We start from the raw sequence: 21,725 nt of genomic DNA on the forward strand, positions 1-21,725 counted from the left end.
CTGAACCGTCTTGTGTTCTGGGCTCAGTTTGATTTAGCTAACTCTACAGTAAAAAGAGCATGCTCTGAATTCACTTGAGATACATAAGAAGTAAAGATAATGAGACCTTATATTTTATTTCAGATCTCAAAAAGGAACACTGTTAATAGAAATGATTTCTAATAACTTCTGAATACACCTAGCTGAGGCAAGTTCTTCAATTCTTTTGCTCTACCCTGATCACGCAATATATCTACTAAGAGGAAAGTGTGCTTATTGTGACCCATTTTTCAAGACAAACAGAATCAACGCTTTTTAGATCCAGTTATCTGTACAAAGTTGAAAACCAGTAAGTTCACAAATAATTCAAGTAAAGATTCTATGAAATATGGACATTCATGAACAATGCACAGCAAAAATGAAATAAAAAACAGAAGAAACATAAGTCAAATATTTTATTAAACTGTCTTTCCTTGATTCTAAGACATATCTTACATACTTTAACATTTCTGATATTGGGATGCAACTCTGATGTATGTATTAACTTAATGTAGCATTTTTAAAATCAAATCTCCCCCAAAGGTATTACAAATTTACAGGGACACCTTATCATTGTTGGCATTGTAGAACTGAAGAAATATGGTTATTAATTTAGATTAGTTATAGTAAATAAGAGATGACTCCCTAAAAATTAATGAACCTTGATTCCAATTACATATTTTACTACATATAAAAGGCGTATTTCCATAAAATAGTAAAATGAATAGCTGCTTATAGGAATGTTTCACCGCATTCATCTATCACATAATGGGCTGCAGCTCCGCAAATACTGGTGCAACTATTATCATACCTTTATTGCTTCCAGGATAGGTTCGTAGAGATCTGGAAATCCAGAATAGTGATACATCATACAGTGTATCAGTTCTGTTAATTGCACTAGGAAGGTTGTACTGGAAGGCAGACCATCACTTTTGAAGGAGTGAACCAAATTAACTACATGAGGAACAATCTGAACAGAAAAGAAGACAAACATTCCTCTATTTATACAAATTGTCAACAAATCCTCTAGCTTACAAATGCAATGCAAATGTTACACGATCAGCAAATGCTTTTCTGTATGTTTAGTCATTGCCTTTTTCTAAAAAAGTTATGAAGCTAAACATTTCTAGAATATCAAGGTAAATCTAAGTTTAAATCACATATAATTGTAATTCCATATAAGACCCCTCTCCTCATTCTTAGACTCCATCTAAAACTAAGGTACAAACAAATTAAGGTACAAAATAGGAGCCTTAGTCACTGCCGCCATTCTAAAAAATGGCTTAAGTTGAAAAATGTTAGGGTTATTATATTTACCAGATTGTTCAGTAGGGAGAAAGTTTAAAAAGATAAACCCAGTATTAGCTTAAGAGCTCCATCTAGTGTGAATTTTAGATTTTTCACTTGAAAGAATTATACAGGAGTGTGAACATTAAAGTCTACTTCAAAAAACCTTCAAGATAATTTATGCATGTAACTAAAATTACAGATCAGACTTCCCCAGTGGCGCAGTGGATAAGAATCCTCCTGACAATGCAGGGGACACAGGTTCGAGCCCTGGTCCAGGAAGATCCCACATGCTGCAGAGCAACTAAGCCCGTGTGCCACAACTACTGAGCCTGCTCTCTAGAGCCCATGAGCCACAACTACTGAAGCCCGCGTGCCTAGAGCCCGTGCTCTGCAACAAGAGAAGCCACCGCAATGAGAAGCCCGTGCACCGCAACGAAGAGTAGCCCCCACTCGCTGCAACTAGAGAAAGCCCACGCGCAAAGACCCAACACAGCCATAAATAAATAAAAAAAAAATAAATAAATAAAAATAAAATTACAGCTCAGGCTACAGCAGTACCTCTCTTTAAGATAAAGGACTACCTCTATTTTAGGGACGGTGTCTTATGTAAGCATGGTTATCCTTGCTAACAATCCCTATGCCCCACCTCCAAAAAGAAGAGACAGTTCTAAAACTAAAGTGAATTAGAAATTTCTCTTATTTTTAAGGAATTGGGGTTAAAAATGAAGGCGAAATCTAAAATGCTCATTGCTTATAAATATGTAGAAAACTATTAATACTGATAATAAGCATAACAATGTCCTTTCACTATAAAATTAGAATAAAAAGTCAATACAGAGCCAATCACATATTTAAGAGGTTATTAACAAAATAAAATAAATTCTATTTTGCAGTAATGGCTCATTCCATTAGTACGGTGCTATACTTGTCTCAACTAATTATTAATTATAATCTGATACTACATATTTACAGTTCACATGTAAAAAGCATCTTATTTTCTACTTGTAGAACTTTTCTGTGTAGCAACATGGGAAAATATTTATTACGTAATGTTAAATTTTAAAAGAAGGATACAAAAACTGCATATAGATTACAAATATAAATACCTTGTTAAAATATATAGGGAAAAAAACATCATGATGGAAAACGTAAAAATTGTAGTGTAGTGAGATTGCAGGTAATTTCACTAACTTCCTATATCGTTGTATTATCTTTCTGTAAAAGTTTAATTTTGTTGTAAATGAATTATACACTTATTGTAAAAAAAAAAATTTAACAATACAAACTTGTATGAAGTAAAAGAAAAAGTCTGTCCCACTGTCCAGTGAAAGACACTGCTTGCTGTATATCACTTCATATAACATGTCATGGCATATACCACATATACCATCTAGAACTTTTCTTATCTCAACTGACAATCGCCTCTTGCCTCAATTCATGCAAAACCTCCCAACTGGTCTCCCTGTTTCCACCTTTGCCCTTCTTCAGACTATTTTCAAAGTAGCCAAACGAACCAAATAAAAAGCAGTGTAGAACATTTTTTTGGTTGCTAACTCATGATAAAAGTGAAGTTATAGGGGCTTCCCTGGTGGCGCAGTGGTTGGGAGTCCGCCTGCCGATGCAGGGAACATGGGTTCGTGCCCCGGTCCGGGAGGATCCCACATGCCGCGGAGCGGCTGGGCCCGTGGGCCATGGCCACTGGGCCTGTGCATCCGGAGCCTGTGCTCCGCAACGGGAGAGGCCACAACAGTGGGAGGCCCGTGTACCGCAAGGAAAAAAAAAAGTGAAGTTATAGCTCTACGGACTTATCATCAAACAGCAGTGACAACAATTATATTTATATCCCAATCAACTCCCTTCCTTCCTGTAGAAAGAAAATGATATTCTTAAATTAACACTGCTATTCTCATTCTGTTGTCTCTGGTTTTACTCTTGTGCTTTGAGGTCTTAAATCACACTTTAGCTTTTGCACCACTTTCTTTAATCTTACCTCCAAAAAAGGTATTAATCTGACCATAAAACTACCAGTTCCTAATGGTTCACTCTACTGCTGTCATCTCTACATTTCAAAGCAAATCTGAATTATAGTTTTGCTCCATAAAGCCATATCTATCAGATACTCTCTTGCTAAAATAGTCAGAAATCCAAATTATTGTTTCCTCAGAGGTGACAGGAGAGACAGAGATGGAACAGAAGAGGAAAGAATTTTTTAAATGATTGTTTAATTTACAAATACCAAATCTTCTAAAAGCTAGTGTACAATCTTCCTAGTGTAGATTGGATCTCTGCAGTCAGATAATACACATAATTGTCTACTACTATATCCTATGTGGTCAAAATGATCACTGACGTGGAAATAAGACTAAGCTCTTCACAAGCATATAGATAGACATCCAAGCAGGTTATTACCTTCTAAATATCTGAAAGTTGATTTTTTTTCTGAATGAGCAAATCTAAATATTTGCAGACATTATTGTGATACTCATTAAACTTAAGTTACTATTTGAGAAAATGTGTATAACTTATTTAATTAGAAGCTTTGATATTTTCTCTTTTGTTTAAAAATTTTTTTCCACTTATAAAAAGCATATGAAAAGCAACTTGGTCCATAATAACACACACTATAATTTCAATCTCAGTTTGCTCTAAAGTATTCTAAATGTATAATACAATGAATAATGATGCTGGTGATTCCAGATTATTGTTCATTCTTAGCAACTCCTAAACCTGAGTCCTTCGCTGAGTTATGTAGAGTTATAGGTGATTTAACTACCACATGATCCACTACTAGATGCCCAAGTTAATTTTAGTTGAGTAGCAGGTCAGGATACACACAGAATGTATGAGAGTTAGTAGGTCTTTGTTTTTAGACTTTACTAGGCCAGATCACAATTTTCTACTTTAGAGCTAACTGTTCTTTAAATAAATGATTTAATATTTACTTATTTCAGTAGCCAAATATTTCAAAGTCAACCATTTGCCATTTCAATTACTTTTTTCAGGGAAAAAAGCAGCAACACAAGGTAAGGAGATATCTTCCATCTTTAAAAAAATTGAGCAAAGAAATAGGTTTAGAGTACAGCAAAAGTGACTTTTCAGAGAGATTAAGGAATGTATGGAGAGCAATAAATATTAGAATGGATGATTTCCTTCCCAGAAATTCTGAAAATAAACCTTTTCTCAAATGGCCTATACATGATCATGCCTGAAGACAGAGAAAAATAGTGGTTTTCTTTCCCTTGGAAGATTTTGCTAGTATAGCTGCTGTATTAGCTCAAGTGTGAGTTTTGTTTGTGTAATGGATATAAGGTTATTAACTGATGATCAAGCTCACCAATTAGGGCAATGAACTGCAGAAATCACTCACCCTAAGAGATAATGTATAATGTAATTACTTGTTAGTAAGGTTTACTTCTATTAAGCCTGAAGATTTTGGAAATGAGGCACCAAGTAGCCTATGTGAGTATATAATTCTCTGAGGCTAGTTACATTTCTAGCTGACAATCAACAACTGAAATTCTGCACTTTATCAGTCTCCTTTGAATTTGTTTGTGGTGGGTCAGTATTCCTAAGATTTTAACATTGTGGGTGTGTTGATAATGAGTTTCTAGTCCTGTAAAACTGAGGATCAGACCTTGGAGGAAGCAAGTAACCACACACACCACTGCTTTCCTGTGATTCCCTAGATAGAAAAATGGAGAGGTTCCTAAAATAACATTTTGTCATTTTTCACCTGCAATAACTGATAATCAAATAATCAAAATCAAATCAAATCAAAAGCAGTGATGTAGCTGGTTTAAAAGTGGTAGGAGGGCTTCCCTGGTGGCGCAGTGCTTGAGGGTCCGCCCGCCGATGCAGGAGACGCAGGTTCGTGCCCCGTTTCGGGAAGATCCCACATGCCGCGGAGCGGCTGGGCCCGTGAGCCATGGCCACTGAGCCTGCGCGTCCGGAGCCTGTGCTCCGCAAATGGGAGAGGCCACAACAGTGAGAGGCCCGCATAACGCAAGAAAAATAAAAAAAATAAAAAAAAAAATAAAATAAAAGTGGTAGGATTCTGGATATATTTTAAAGGTGGAATCAACAGAATTTGTAGGATATGGGCTGAAAGAGAATGAAAAGCCCTAATTCTGGGGCAACAAAACAAAGATTTATGGTTTCAGGCTTCTGAAATTCTAAAGCAGTCAGTGGTTTTTTTTGTTTGTTTGTTTGTTTGTTTTGTGGTACACAGGCGTCTCACTGTTGTGGCCTCTCCAGTTGCAGAGCACAGGCTCCGGATGCGCAGGCTCAGCGGCCATGGCTCACGGACCCAGCTGCCCCATGGCATGTGGGATATTCCCGGACCGGGGCATGAACGTGTCCCCTGCATTGGCAGGCAGACTCTCAACCACTGCGCCACCAGGTAAGCCCTAGTCAGTGGTTTTAAACCATTTTTCTCCTACACTGTCCACCTGTGCAACACACAACCAACAGTGACACTGACATCTCTCATGTACAAGAGTAACTGTTAACTTTCAATTGCTGGTTGTGATTGCAATGGAGCAATTTTGGTGAGACCCAAAACATTCTAAAAACATATTCTTTGAAAGGAAATCTCACAATCTCAATTTTAAAAGGAATCATAAAGCTACATGAAAATAGTTAGATTTAGGACCAACCTACAAGCTTTTCACAAATACAAATGTGACTCAATATTAAATTGAAATTTTAAAACAAGTCTTTTCAGTGTAGAAAGCTTGTGTCATAACTTACCAAATGGAACGCCTCTGGAGAATGCTGAAAACTAAGCAGCATGTGAGAAAGAACTGTGAGAGCACCGGGTCTCACAAGAGGAAACCAAAGCCGATTAAAAACCTGCAGAAAAGACAAGACATCCACTTTAAGAGTTGGCAGGGAAATAATTAATCCAATCAGTGATTATCTTCCTAGGGCCAAAAATTATTTGTGTGAATATCCCCTTTCCTGAGAAGTTCTGTCATAACATATGTTATTAAATTCTGGGAAAGGGAGAAAGCTGGGAAATAATATGACAGAGATCAAGAGAATAAAATGACCTAACCAACTCTGAAAACTCCCTGATCAAATAAAAATCTGTCAAACCATGTTTACAAGGTGATAGCTCCCTGGTCCTTTATTCATTCAATTCATTCAGCAAATACTTATTGACCACCTACTGCTGCTTGGCACTATTCTAAGTACTGGAGATACAATGGTAGATAAAAAAAAAGAAATATCTGATCTTACAGGGCTTACAGTCTAGAGGGTGAGTAGAGACAATAAAAAGTAACATGGGAGAGAAATGTTATGAAAGCAGGGTATGTTAAAGAGGGAGTGCTGAGTGGCAAAAACACCTGCTATTTTATATACGGATTTTAAAAAATGCATCGTGATAAAGGTGATACCTGACTTCAAAAAACTGAAAGGAATGAGAGTAAGTCTGACAGATAACTTGGAAAAGAGCGTAGTAAGCAGAGCAAAGGCCCTGAGGTCTCCACCCTGGTGGACTAGAGATATAACAACTAGGGCAGTGTAAGTAAAGCACAGAGACTGAGGCAATAATAGTGGGAGACCAGATGAGAGGGCCAGATCAGGTAGGACCTTGTGTGACACCTGAAGAGGACCAAGGGCAGGAGCTGCAAGGCTACTGCAATCAATATAGTAAGGGGTGGGCTTCCCTGGTGGTGCAGTGGTTGAGAGTCCTCCTGCCGATGAGGGGACGCAGGTTCGTGCCCTGGTCCGGGAAGATCCCACGTGCCGTGGAGCGGCTGGGCCCGTGAGTCATGGCCGCTGAGCCTGCGCGTCCAGAGCCTGTGCTCCGCAATGGGAGAGGCCACAACAGTGAGAGGCCCGCGTACCGCAAAAAAAAAAAATATATATATATATGTGTGTGTGTGTGTGTGTATATATATATGTGTGTGTGTGTGTGTGTGTGTATGTATGTATATATATATATATATATATATATATATATATATATATATATATATATATATATATATAGCAAGGGGTGATGATTACTTTGGACCAGGGTGTATATATATATATATATATATATATATATATATATATATATATATATATATATATATAGCAAGGGGTGATGATTACTTTGGACCAGGGTGGTAGTGATGCAGCTGGTTAAAAGTGGTAGAATTCGGGATATATTTTAAAGGTGGAGTCAACAGGATTTGTAAGATATGGGCTGAGAGTGAATGAAAAGAGACAAGAATAGCTTCAAGGTTTTGGGCCTGAGCATGTAGAAGGATGAAGCAGTCATTTAAGATGGGGAAGAATTGGTCTGGGAGGGAAAAATCAGGGGTAAGATTGTGGATAAGTTGAACTTGAGATCCAACTGTCTAAGTTGGGTAAGTGAATATGGAGTTCATGGAAGAATAATGCACTTGAAATATAAACCTGGCAGTCATTAACTTAGAGACATTATTTAAAGCCATGGGTCACTATAAGTATGGACTGAGAAGAAAGTGAACCAGAGATGTGATTCTAAGGCACTCCAAAGTTAGTAAGATCCACTACAGGAGACTGAGAAGCCAGTGAACTAGGACAAAAATCAGGAGAGTATAATGTCCTGGAAACTAAGGCAGGAAAGTGTTTCAAGAGGGAGTGATCAACTATGTCAAATGACTAACAGGTCAACGAGAGAAGGCTTGAGAAATAACTCCTGAGTTAAGCAACACTGGAAAGCACTGGTGTCAAAGATAGCTTTGGCAGAATAATGGTGGTAAAAGTTTGATTAGCTGGGATTCAAGAGATAACAGGAGGAATGTGTTTTCATAATAAATATTTGAAAACAGCAAAATTATTTTAATTACCTAATCTTAAGTAGCATTTTAAATTTCTAAAGCCCATTCAAAAGAAAACCAAAAACAAGACCACATTCAAAATTAGACACTTTAAAGGGGACAACCCAAAGATAAAAAGACTTATTATATGGGTCCATATATTCCAATAGATTTATACACTCCCACTTACCAGTTCTATCTTCAGTAAAGTAACATCTATCAAAATAGTAAACTTCTGGACAGCTGCCAGTCCTTTCAGGAGTGCAATCACCCATGTGTCTACATGCTGAGCTAATGGCCAGGAGAGCCAGTCAATCATTCTGAAAATTGAAGGAAAACAAAACTATCAGCATTGAAAATATCTTTAACATTACTTATTTAGGAATAACAGGAGTTATACTAGATAATCACTCACTTTGTGACTCAAACTGAGCTTGCTTGTAAAAAGTACTATTCAAGATGTAGAAATGACTATAATGGGTGCTAGAACTCAAGGAGTTTCCAATCTTGTAAGCTGACAGTTTCTTATATAACATATTTGCATAAAAATAATTTCTGATAAACAATCATTTTGCATAAATGCAAAGTTTTAAACATGCTATACAGTGAGTGGTATCAATAATTTATTAGGAAAATTTATTCTAAGAAGAACAGTTAAAATATGGCTATCTGGGACTTTCCTGGTGGTACAGTGGTTAAGAATCCATCTTTCAATGCAGGGGACACTGGTTCAATCCCTGGTTAGGGAACTAAGATCCCACATGCTGCGGGGCAACTAAGCCCAAGTGCTGCAACTACTGAGCCCACACACCACAGCTACCGAGCCTGCACCACAACTAGAGAGAAGCCCGTGCACTGCAATGAAGAGCCCACACGCCGCAACTAAGACCAGATGCAGCCAATAAATAAATATTTAAAAAACAAAAATATGGCTATCTGAACTGAGACATATGGATATGAACCAAAATTTCTCCTTTCTGGTGATTACAGTCTAAATATGAAATGCAGTGTTAAAAAAGACTATATTTTGAATTGTGAAACAGTTCTCTTCATCCCTTTCAAAATCTTACCGTACAAAGACAACGAAAAGAAATTTCAAATAGATAAAAGGGCACCAAATGTGTAAATACTGAAGTGGCCTCATTTTGTAATAATGAGTGTTTTTCTTTTTGAGTACCAATCCCGTTTAATGGAAATAAAGATAAAAGTAATATGGGGTATGATGGAGACTATCCTTAATGTTACACATCAACCACAATGAAAAAGACTGTTATGACTCTTTTGGAAAGCAACTGGGCCAAATGTTCATGTTATTTGATCCAGTAACCCAATTGGGAGGACTAGATAATAAAAAAAATAGTAAAACAAACCAGGATTTTAAAGTCAGAATGATATAGTTTAAAAATCTCAATTCACCATTTATTAGCTGGGGAACCCTAAATACTTATGTAAGTTATTTAACTTCTTTGTGTCTCAGTTCCTTATCTGTAGATTACGGATAAATTTTACAGGACCGATGTGAAGGTTAAATGAGTTAATACACTGGAAATACTGTGAATGTCTTTCTTCCAAATATTTACACATGTGGCAATAAATAAACACTTTGATTGTACAAAATGTAAAATATAAATACTAAGTACATAAACACATGACCAAAAGAGCAACTAACATGTCAAAAGGACTGACTTTCATATTGATATGTTATAAACTATCTATCAATACATTAACATTGGAGTGTTATCTTTATTAAGGTTTTTGCTCTTAAGATTAAAATGTTCCATCAGACATTAAGAGTGGCTCCAAAGTTCAAACTCATTTTACTACAAGTATTTGTATGTTCCCTCTGCTCCCTGCACACATTTTATCTCCCTTCTTGTTTTTCTGGCCAACAATGATGGTTGTAAGTCATTAAAGTAGTCCCTAACAGCTGTTCCACTTCTCTCAACTATTGTTAGCCTGGTTTTCACAAGTCTGTGGCCACTCTAAGTACATGAAGTAGAAAGTAGAGACACTTGCATTTGTGTACAAAGAGTATATTCACTGCAGCACTGCTTATGATACAGAAAAAATGCAAATTATCTAAATGTCCATCATAAGGAAATGGCTAAACATACTATGGTATTGATACTATGAAACATTATGTTGAGTTTTAAAAGATGAGATAGATCAATATGAATCTATCCACAGTGATCTAACACAGAAAGATCTGAGATATTGTTGAAGTAAAAAAGAAAAAAATGCCGGTAAATCTTTTTTTTTTTTTTTTTTTGCAGTACGTGGGCCTCTCACTGCTGTGGCCTCTCCCGTTGTGGAGCACAGGCCCCGGACGCACAGGCCCAGCGGCCATGGCTCACGGGCCCAGCTGTTCCGCGGCATGTGGGATCCTCCCGGACCGGGGGCATGAACCCGTGTCCCCTGCATCGGCAGGCGGACTCTCAACCACTGCGCCAGCAGGGAAGCCCGGTAAATCTTTTTAAAACTGTTTTTTGTTTGTTTAAAAGAAAACATATGAGTACATATTGTATATATATATTTTTAGCGTAAATACGTACACAAAAAAACATGTGGTTTAGATAAGGAGTATACGTGAGCACATCTCTTTGGCTGTATGGACTCTTCCCCATGGGGAGCAAAGTCCCAGAGTAGAACCAGGTTGGGCTCCCTAGCACACAGGGCCCAAGGCCAGAACTCCCTTTAGCTCAGGTCTAATGGGGGTACTAGTAAAGAGTGAGGGGGCAGAGTAGAAAATTCCACTTGGCCATGGCTTTTCATTATCTCTAATCACCCAATCAGCCTTTTCCTCCATCCTCTCCATTTCTAGCTTCCCATCTCAGAAGCCTCTAGTCTTTATCTTATCCCATGTGTACCCAATCTCCTAACCACCCTAAAGATACTTCAAGTCAGAAGTAACACAAATTAGAAGCCACTCATTCAAAAAAATATCTGAGTATCTATTATATAATAGGCACTGTGTTAAGTGCTAAGAATATAATAGTAAAATATGGTTTCTGCCCTCAAACTGATAAGGAAAGTTAGGAAATTTTCAACAGTCACACAGTAAGTAGTAGTACTGGTATCTGAACTAAGCTCTGCCAGTGTATAATGCAACACCTTTGGCTACACTTTAATTATATTCTAGTCTTGCTTCAATTTGATTGGACTTACATATGCTCAAATCCTCTCAGACAAAGGCACTATAGAATCAGTTATTTTTATGGTTAACTATAGTAATCTTATCCACCATGTATTGGTTGCACTTTGAATTTTAAGGACACTTAACTCTGATAGGCTGATTTAATTTCTTACTATTTGAAGAACAGTTAGCTGTAGTTGTAATAAATCTTGTTTCCTCTGTTAGATTGTGGGCTTAAGAACAGCGATCTTGTTGTTTTGTTTTTTAATCTTTAATCTTTGATCTGCATTAAAATGGAGCTCAAATTTGTTGAATAAATGAAACCATTTCTCTCTATATAGCCAAAAAAAGTACATGCAACTTGAAAATCTTAAAATTGGCAATATTATGAAAGGCCACAAAATAGATATGATCTTAATTTGTAGAGAATAAAGCCAATTTTCACTTTATTGTAGGTAGCAGCTTAAGGGCTAGATCCAGCCTTCAGTTTTATTTGTTCCAATGTTTTAAAAATTAGAAAACTCCACATAAAAACTGGATTTAAGTCTCCTTTTGAAAAATCAGATTAGCAACACTGAACTCAAATTTCCCTGTGATAACAAGACAACTGGAGTTGAGGATCAGCTTTCTCTTTCAGAAAATGCTTGTATACCCCATTCCCTATTATTTCAGTTACCCCAGCCTATTTCATACTTTAATGTTACTATCTGGTTCTTGTACAATACCTGCATTTGCATTTCTTTGGATTACAGAAAATGACAGTAAAGCATGACAAGTGCTATGTGTGGGGAAGCGTAGAGTATGGGGGAGTAGAAGGTGGGAGTGTGATAAAAGTAAACATTACTATTCTTTTCAATTACATTTGCAATATAAGAATAATTACTCCAGATATAAGTTAAATAGTATCATGTCAGATAAATTGGAAATGCAATGGAAACTGGATCACAACTTTCCATAGAAACATAGGTAAAAATTAATTTCCAAATATATCTTAAAAATAAATTCGTAAATTGGACACTATGGTTGTTTTGAAGAGGTTAAAAAATTAAGACTAAGAGTGCCATACAGAACATTATAAATCAACTATAAGAAAAAAAGAGAGAGGAAAAAAAAGACTAAATGCTAGAGGGCGAGAATTGTACACATGTAGCTTTCTGAGAACCCAAAATAAATACTTAAGTTTACAGGTTACCTTATGACTGTAATTTACAACAGGTGCACAGAAACCACTGTTCTAAATCCTTACATTTTAGGGGACTTCCCTGGTGGTCCAGTGGTAAAGAATCTGCCTTACAATGCAGGGGTGCGGGTTCCTGTCTTCTTCTTGAACTAAGATCCCACATGCTGCAGGGCAACTAAGCCCGCACACCACAACTACTGAGCTCATGCGCCTCAACTAGAGAGCCCATGTGCCACAACTACAGAGCCCACGTGCCACAACTAGAGAAGAGGAACCCCACACACCACAACTAGAGAGAAGCCCACGCACCACAACTAAGACCTGACACAGCCAAAAATAAATAAATAAATCCTTACGTTTTATTTAAATGTGCTATGCATACACACATATATGTGCACAGGAAAAAAATAGAAAAAATTATAAAACAAAACCAGACAGATATGAAACAAGAACAGGAAGACAGGAAAAGCTCCATTAGAAAAATACAGTCATTGAAATAAAGACACTCAATAACTGGAATAATCTCTGTAAATGGGTACCTTTGAAGGAAAAACTAGTAAATTATAAGACAGTATTGATGCTCTTCCCCTTAGATCACTACAAGGTGTGCACCCTCATTTCCTTCACATCTTTACTTCATGGTCACCTTCTCAGTGAGGCCTTCCTCATCTATCATATTTAAAATTGCAAACCATTCCCCATGCTTTCTTGCTTTCCTATCTACTTTTTTCCAAAAACGCTCATCACTATCCAACATACGAAATTATTTTACTTACCATACTTAATGAAATCTAAAACAAAATCAGTTTTAGGATGTAAAACTTAGTTTATGTACCACTAAGGCAAGAAAAGTCCTATAATCTAAACTAGAACACCAGTGACTGTACCTTTCCACATTTTAGCATCTCTGAGATCAGGATGTATCTCTTCAAATATGTTACTGATATTGCCTGCCTGCCTCCCCAGCTAGAAGCCCCTTAGGATATTTCTACCCATTTGTTCAATGAGGTTTTTAAACACTGCTTGGCACTCATGGTTAAGTGCCCAATAAATGTGATTTGAATAGTTGAAAGAATGAATGATTGAATTAATAAAAGCACAAGAGTTCTGAGAAGCAAAAATAACATTAAGTTTACACCTAGAAATATAAGAATAAAACTGCAAAACATCAAGGATAAAGAGAAAAGCATAAACATTACCAGAAGACCCTAACTACTCACAAAGGAATGATAATCAAATTGACTGCAGACTCCACATCAGCAACAATAGATGCCAGAAGACAATGCAGTATTATTTTCAAAATGCTAAGAGAAAATAACTATCAAATTAGAATTCTGTATCTTGCCAAATCATCTACTTGGGAATAAGCAAGAAAAAAACCACATTTCAAACAAAGGCTAAGAAAGTATTACCCAGAGGTCCTGGTTGAAAGAGAAAGTAAAAGTATGTACTAAGTAAAAGTATATACTTAGCCAGAAAAAAAAAAGATCCCAGAGGGAGGAAACAGGTTGCAGGCAACAATACTGAGCAAAGAAATTAGTAAAATATATTGATAATCCAACCAACTCCTGGCTGAACAGTAAGTGTATATGTGTGCTATATTTTTGGAATTTAAAAAAGCTGAATAGAAAACAGATTTGTGAGTTACTGGATGCCTGTCAAGCCTACAGTAAGGTAAACAATTCATTTCAATTAATTTGGAGAGTCTTTATATATTTGATTCCACAATATCAGTTTTAAACATTTCCCTAAGTTTTTCATTACCCACAAAATACAGCAAAATATCTCCTCCTCCCAAATCTACAATTACCATCTATGGTGTTATGAAGAAGTACCTGCAAAGAGCTTGGGTCATACTTGCATCTTTTACATTTGGATCTGTAGTAAGGCTCCTGATGAGAACTGTTATCATCTGAAGAGGAATGTGCTGCACAAGGCTTGCCAATGCCACAGAAGGTTCAAATGATGCATCTATTTTTTAATTGAAAAGAAAAAGGAACATGGCAAGAAGGTTCAAGGGAAGTATTCAGAGAGAACAACAATTTACCACCCCTCCACCAAGCAGTTGTTACACTCCATCTCATGGGTAGACTCTAACATACAAGGAATGTTAAACTGCAGAAAGGAGAGATTAAGAGTAGCAGTTCGACAGTACTGCAACATAAAAACTATTCTTCACTATGGCCATATTTAGTCCGTAAATTACTTTATTTTCTTGCATTCTTTAACAGTTATTGTCGTGTTAAAATATTCATTTGTAAAGCAGCAGTCAGAAAAGACATGCAAGGTATCATAATTCCCATTTTAGATCCTCCAAAGTAACTTACCCCTATTAATTATAGTAGTCATCACATTGCTCTAAGGAAAATTTTTTAAATCACTTAAAGAAGTAGAAACTAAGATAAATTTGGGGGGGGGGGACTTTGCTTAAACTACATGAAAATTAAGCAAATCCAAGATGAGCAGCTTTACTGCTACAGTTGAAAAAGTTCTGGGGAAATCGAACTGTTATAGCAACACAGGCAATACATGAAAAATTACAATTAAAAAATAAACCAAAACTCAGATAATGCAAATATATAGTTGGTAATTCTTTCATAAATGTACTTAATTCATCAGGAAAGCATGGAGCCTGTTAAAACTCTACTCTTATTACTTATTCTCAACATAAAAGGAGGATACCTCCTTCACAAGTTCAGTTTCGAACAACAGCCAGAGAACGACTGTACCAAGTAGAGAGGCAGTGAACACAGTTTTGGATCTATTGTTTCACACCTTACAGAGCTGGAAGCTCCATGTCCGAACAAGGAATGCAAACATACTGGTAAAATTCCCGAGTGAGAAAGCATTTTCCTGCTAAATATCACCTGATCCCTCCCGGATTTCTAAGGACACGATCCGTGGGCTATTGACACCTGGAGCGCAAAAACACCTATTTAAGTCTTCATACTCTTTCCTTTCACTTGTCCACCTGTATCTACTCTCACAAACTACTGCAGACCTAAAATGTCAATATTCAACGACACAGTTAACTAAGATAATCTAATAATAAATGGCACACAGCCCATGAATTAAAAAATGGAAAAATTCAGAAACTAAGGAAAAACTCATGACAGCAAGATGACAGAATCACAGTACAATAATGATACAGTAAACATTATTATGCGGCCATTAGTCACTAATAAAGCTTTTACATAGTAGCTGTCATCTTCAAAGCATTCCATAACTTGAGCAGAAGCTGGGTAGTTAAGCAACTTGTTTGCTGCCAAAGGTCTTTAGACCTCGACGTTCTCAGCCTCTAAACTGGAAACACTGCCCGTTTTTTAATATTCAAAGTGACAGCCTGAATAGGGCAGTGGATAAGAATTTGGATGAAGGTGTTAAGATCTCCTCTCCCATTAAGATGTTTTCAGAGCAGGGAAACAAACACGGTGTGTACATAAGAGACACACACTAAATTTCCAAGAGAGATTTTCTCGGAATGTAATGACCCTTACCTGTGGAAGAAATGCTTGCAAAAACTTCTTGCAGGGAAGGCAGCAAGGTGGAGGGCTCGGCCTTCCAGATGTTCTGGAGCAAGTTACTCACTTTTGTCACCTGTGAGACATATTCCCGCAGCTCTTTCTCCTGGGTGGACACGCACTGGAAGTGGCCTATCGTTCGAACCAGCTGTTGGCAGAAGGTGATGGACAATTTCCCCTTGGGGGTGCACTGCACGAAGTCGGTCAGGAGGTCGCTCAGTCGGGCGCAAAGCTGCGGCTCCGGCCTCTCACACACCATCCGCAGCACCTCCACCTGCAGCAGGCTGAAGAGGTCCAGCACCGACGGGCAGCTCATGATCAGCTTCAGGCCGTTGTGAATGTAGTCCAGGATGGCTACGTCCTTCCTGTCCAGCGAGTGGTAGCCCTGTTGGAGGAGGCCCAGCACGAACGTCTTATTGAAGAAGGACTCGAACTCTGGCCGGTGGTAGCGCGCGTAGGCCTCCAGCACTTGATGGCCCACCTGCCGCTGAAAGGGGTCCTGGCCCTCCAGGATGAGGCGTGTCGTCAGGTCAAACATGGCCTCGCATTGCGCCTCGTCCAGCCAATGCTCCGCCGACTCCACCACCTTCCGCACGATCACCCGCTTGAGGGGCAGCGGGTGCGAAGAACTCACCAGGCCCTCCAGGATCTTGTCCATTGTCGCCACGCTGCAAGGCCCGGCCCAGTGAGGAAGGAGCGGGCGGCCACGGCCCCAGGGTGGGCCAGGAGAGCCCCGGGGCGGAGGTGAACTTGGAGCGCAGCAGCAGCAGCGGGACCGACCACCGCCACCGCTGCCTCAGTAGCCACATTTATCGGGCAGGGGGGCCCATCCAAGCCCGGGCGGGAGTTGGCAAGCCTGGGGCGCGTAAGAACCGGCACCGCCCGCGATGGGCCTAAGAAGCCAGAGGCCCGCACTCCGCCGCCGCCCCGGGCCCGCGGGGCCTCAGCATCAGCTCTGAGGTGCCAGCGGGGTCCCCCGGCGGCTACGGGTGCTCAGGGGCCGGGGCTGCGAGCCAGTGGATGAGGAAGCGCGCCTCCGCGTTCTGCGGCAGTTGTGGGCGTCCGGGCTCCGGCAGGTCGTGGGATGAAAACCGCCCCTGGTTGACTCAGGAGCCGCTGTCACGGACGGTGCCGGATCAGCCGGGGAGAAGAGGGGGTGGACACCCTTGACCCGGATTCAGAAAGTCCGGCAAACAGGAAGTGGAGGACATTGGAACCTCCGGAAAGGCCCGCCCCTCCGCCCCTTCGCCCCGCCCCACTCCTTTCCTCCCTCCCCTCTCACCGTCTTCCGCCCACAATCGCCTCCTCCTTCCCGGGCCGCGCTGGGACCCCCTCGCTGACCCGCAGCTTAGCTGCTGCGCAGGCGCGGCTGCCTCTGGCTGAGAGGGGCGGCTACAGTAGTGTCACTGGGGATCTTGTGTAAGTCACAGGAGGCTTCCCGGGAGAAGCGGCCGGGAGCGGACGCGTTGGAGGTGACTACGACTCTACGAGCTCCACCTTCCTATCTCTATCCGTTCTGTCCGAGTCAGGTTACTTGTAAAAGGCCGAGAAAGTTTTATTTAGGTAAAATCTTGCGAATGGGAAAGTTTTGGAAACACGAGTAGAGGAGCATTTGGGGAGAAAGTAAGGAAAAGAACTCAAAATCCGGATTGAAGGGAAATCGTTTGAGGTCGTGGCTCATTCATCAAGAAATGAGCTAGGGTTCCTAAATGAGATTGCCTTTCTCTTGCGTGTGGTTATTAAAGTAAGGGCTGTACTGGTGGCCGTATGCGTTTAGAGACGATCTGTTATCTTTAGCAAATATCTTTTTAATGAGCTTTTGTGGCATGTCGAAAATTTATGTTGTCCGAAAAATGGGGGGAGAGTAAGGAAAATGACAGGTGAGAAAGAATGAAAGTACTTTGAAAATAAAAAAGGTGAAATTTTCACAGTATTTACGTGTAGGCTGACACTGAAGATGGTTTACAATAAAGAAGAATAGATGGAGTCATCACGCTTGTACTCTTTCAAGTTAAATTCCAAGGATTCACCATAAGAATTTAGGCTTCAATTGGAGGGCTTTAAATTGGAAAATATTGCCTAATTATAGCTCCGTTAAGACTTGACTAATATGATTGTGAAATCAGACGTTAACGGCCTGTAATACAGACGAAACTTTAAAACGGTTTAGTTGAAATCCAGTAGAAAAAGGAACAAAATTGTAAGTTGTTTACCTTGCTTAATAGTGTTTTGGTTTTTACCAATTTACAAAATGGTTACACCAATATATTTAACACATCAGTAAAAATAATCTTGAAAAGAATGGCTGTTTAGACAAGGTAGGAGCTGGGTAGAGGAAACTTGAGACCGAGTTAGTTTGCAGGAAGGGACTGAAGATAAAAGAGAAATGAAGTAATTGATGGATCTAAGACAGTCATGCTAGAACACAGGAATAGCTTTGGAACTTTTCCTTTTCCAATAGATGGAAGTAAAACTACAGAGAAAAGTTCGCCTTTACTGGGAATGGTGCCACGTTGGAAGACAAAAATAAGGTAGAAAGTAAAGCATTAAGAGGACTGAGTGGTAGGATTGTGGATTTGCTGATATCCTGTAACTTAAATGCTGAGATGTAAAATTAACAATACTGAATAACTATCTGTTACATCCTGTGTTATGTGACAAGGGAATAACAGAGGAAAGAAAACAATATTTGTTATATTTGTTATATATATTAATATATAGTCTAAGCGAATATTTTTGTTATATATACTAAGCAAATATATTACACATTCATAACAAAAAAAGGAGGAAATACTTATGACAAGTCTGTAAATGGTCATGTTATAGTTGGTGTTTATAACAGCCTTTTCCCACTACTATTTCGTATTTCCTTTGCCTTCAGCAAGTACCTCAGCTGGTTGTAGTTCTTTGCTTGGTGGAGTGACCCAAACCTTCATTCCTGAAGAATCTGGGCCATTACTAGTCCTACCTGGATTGGATTGTTGTAGATTTCCATTGATTTTAATCACAGAGCATGGTAATACTAAAAGATGCCCTAAGGGATCTCTTGTATTCCAGACAATGCATTCCTTATCTCCATTGTATTAATAGTAGAGTTGCTGTCCAATTTCCTATTGATAGTGAGGATTAATCACGCCAGCCAGCACACTAATTCCCTTCTTTGCATGTTTTTTTTTAAAAATAGATCTTTATTGGAGTATAATTGCTTCATAATACTGTGTTAGTTTCTGTTGCACAACGAAGCATATCAGCCATATACATACACATGTCCCTATATCCCCTCCCTCTTGAGCCTCCCTCCCATCCTCCCTATCCCACCCCTCTAAGTCATCGCAAAGCACCAAGCCGATTTCCCTGTGCTATGCTGCTGCTTCTCATTCTGTAGTGTATATATGTTGATGCTACTCTCACTTTGCCCCAGCTTCACCCTCCCACCCCATGTTTAAGTTCATTTTCTATGTCTACCTCTTTATTCCTGCCCTGCAACTAGGTTCATCAGTACCATTTTTTTTTTTTTTTAGATTCCATATATATATGCGTTAGCATATAGTATTTGTTTTTCTCTTTTTGACTTACTTCACGCTGTATGACAGACTCTAGGTCCATTCAACTCACTACAAATAACTCAGTTTCATTTCTTTTTATGGCTGAGTAATATTCCATTGTATATATGTGCCACATCTTTATCCATTCATCTGTTGATGGACATTTAGGTTGGTTCCATGTCCTGGCTATTGTAAATAGTGCTGCAATGAGCATTGTGGTACATGTCTCTTTTTGAATTATGGTTTTCTCAGGGTATATGCCCAGTAGTGGGATTGCTGGGTCATATGGTAGTTCTGTTTTTAATTTTTTAAGGAACCTCCATACTGTTCTCCATAGTAGCTGTATCAATTTACATTCCCACCAACAGTGCAAGAGGGTTCCCTTTTCCCCACACCCTCTCCAGCATTTATTGTTTGTAGATTTTTTGATGATAGCCATTCTGACGGGCGTGAGGTGATACCTCATTGTAGTTTTGATTTGCATTTCTCTAATGATTAGTGATATTGAGCATCTTTTCATGTGCCTCTTGACCATCTGTATGTCTTCCTTGGTGAAATGTCTATTTTGGTTTTCCACCCATTTTTTAACTGGATTGTTTGTTTGTTTTTTGATATTGAGCTCCATGAGCTGTTTATATATTTTGGAGATTAATCCTTTGTCTGTTGTTTCATTTGCAAATATTTTCTCCCATTCTGAGGGTTGTCTTTTTGTCTTATTTATGGTTTCCTTTGTTGTGCAAAAGCTTTTAAGTTTCATTAGGTCCCATTTGTTTAGTTTTATTTCTATTTCCATTACTCTAGGAGGTGGGTCAAAAAAGATCTTGCTGTGGTTTATGTCAAAGAGTGTTTGTCCTATGTTTTCCTCTAAGAGTTTAATAGTGTTTGGTCTTACATTTAAGTCTTTAATAATTTGGAGTTTATTTTTGTGTATGGTGTTAGGTAGTGTCCTAATTTCATTCTGTTACATGTAGCTGTCCAGTTTTCCCAGCACCACTTGTTGAAGAGGCTGTCTTTTCTCCATTGTATGTTCTTGCCTCCTTTGTCATAAATTAAGTGCCCATATGTGCGTGGGTTTATCTCTGGGCATTCTATCTTGTACCATTGATCTATATTTCTGGTTTTGTGTCAGTACCATACTGTCTTGATTACTGTAGCTTTGTGGTATAGTTTGAAGTCAGGGAGCCTGATTCCTCCAACTCTGTTTTTCTTTTTGAAGATTGCTTTGGCTATTCGGGGTCTTTTGTGTTTCCATACGAATTGTAAAATTTTTTGTTCTAATTCTATGAAGAATGCCATTGGTAGATTGGTAGGGATTGCATTGAATCTGTAGATTGATTTGGGTAATATAGTCATTTTCACAATATTGATTCTTCCAATTCAAGAACATGATATATTTCTCTATCTGTTTATGTCATCGTTGATTGCTTTCATCAGTATTTTATAGTTTTCTGAGTACAGGTCTTTCACCTCCTTAGGCAAGTTTATTCCTAGGTATTTTATTCTTTTTGTTGCAATGGTAAATGAGAGTATTTCCTTAATTTCTCTTTCTGATTTTTCATTGTTGGTGTATATGAATGCCAGAGATTTCTGTGCATTCATTTTGTATCCTGCAACCTTACCAAATTCAATGATTAGTTCTAGTAGTTTTCTGGTGGCATCTTTAAGATTTTCTATGTATATTATCATGTCGTTGGCAGAAGGTAACAGTTTTACTTCTTCTTTTCCAATATTTATTCCTTTAATTTCTTTTTTTCTCTGATTGCTGTGGCTAGGACTTCCAAAACTATGTTGAATGAGAGTGGTGAGAGTGGATATCCTTGTTTTGTTCCTGATATTTGTGGAAATGCTTTCAGTTTTTCACCATTGAGTATGATGCTTGCTGTGGCTTTGTCATATATGGCCTTATTATGTTAGGTAGGTTCCCTCTATGCCCATTTTCTGGAGAGTTTTTATCATAAATCAGTGTTGAATTTTGTCAAAAGCTTTTTCTGCATCTATTGAGAGTATCATATGGTTTTTATTCCTTAATTTGTTAATGTGATGTATCACATTGATTGATTTGTGTATATTGAAGAACCCTTGCATTCCTGGGGTAAATCCCACTTGATCATGGTGTATGATCCTTTTAATGTGCTGTTGGATTCTGTTTGCTTCCATTTTCCTCAGGATTTTTGTATCTATGTTCGTCAGTGATATTGGCCTATAATTTTCTTTTTTTGTGATATCTTTTTCTGTTTTTGT

General features: G+C 38.6%; 1 protein-coding gene across 1 annotated transcript in view; it reads right to left on the minus strand.

Annotated features, from left to right (window-relative positions):
* USP38 (ubiquitin specific peptidase 38) overlaps positions 1-17,122 on the minus strand; it is a 35,471-nt gene extending 18,349 nt beyond the window's left edge. Inside the window, 5 exon segments of the mRNA XM_007463999.1 lie at positions 830-988; positions 6,058-6,159; positions 8,296-8,425; positions 14,254-14,389; positions 15,916-17,122. Coding sequence (XP_007464061.1) covers positions 830-988; positions 6,058-6,159; positions 8,296-8,425; positions 14,254-14,389; positions 15,916-16,597 — 1,209 coding nt within the window. The 5' untranslated portion in view covers positions 16,598-17,122.
* Positions 17,123-21,725: the final 4,603 nt, after the last annotated feature.

Source organism: Lipotes vexillifer, unplaced genomic scaffold (genome assembly GCF_000442215.2).
Source record: "Lipotes vexillifer unplaced genomic scaffold, Lipotes_vexillifer_v1.1 scaffold1293, whole genome shotgun sequence".
NCBI lineage: Eukaryota > Metazoa > Chordata > Mammalia > Artiodactyla > Lipotidae > Lipotes > Lipotes vexillifer.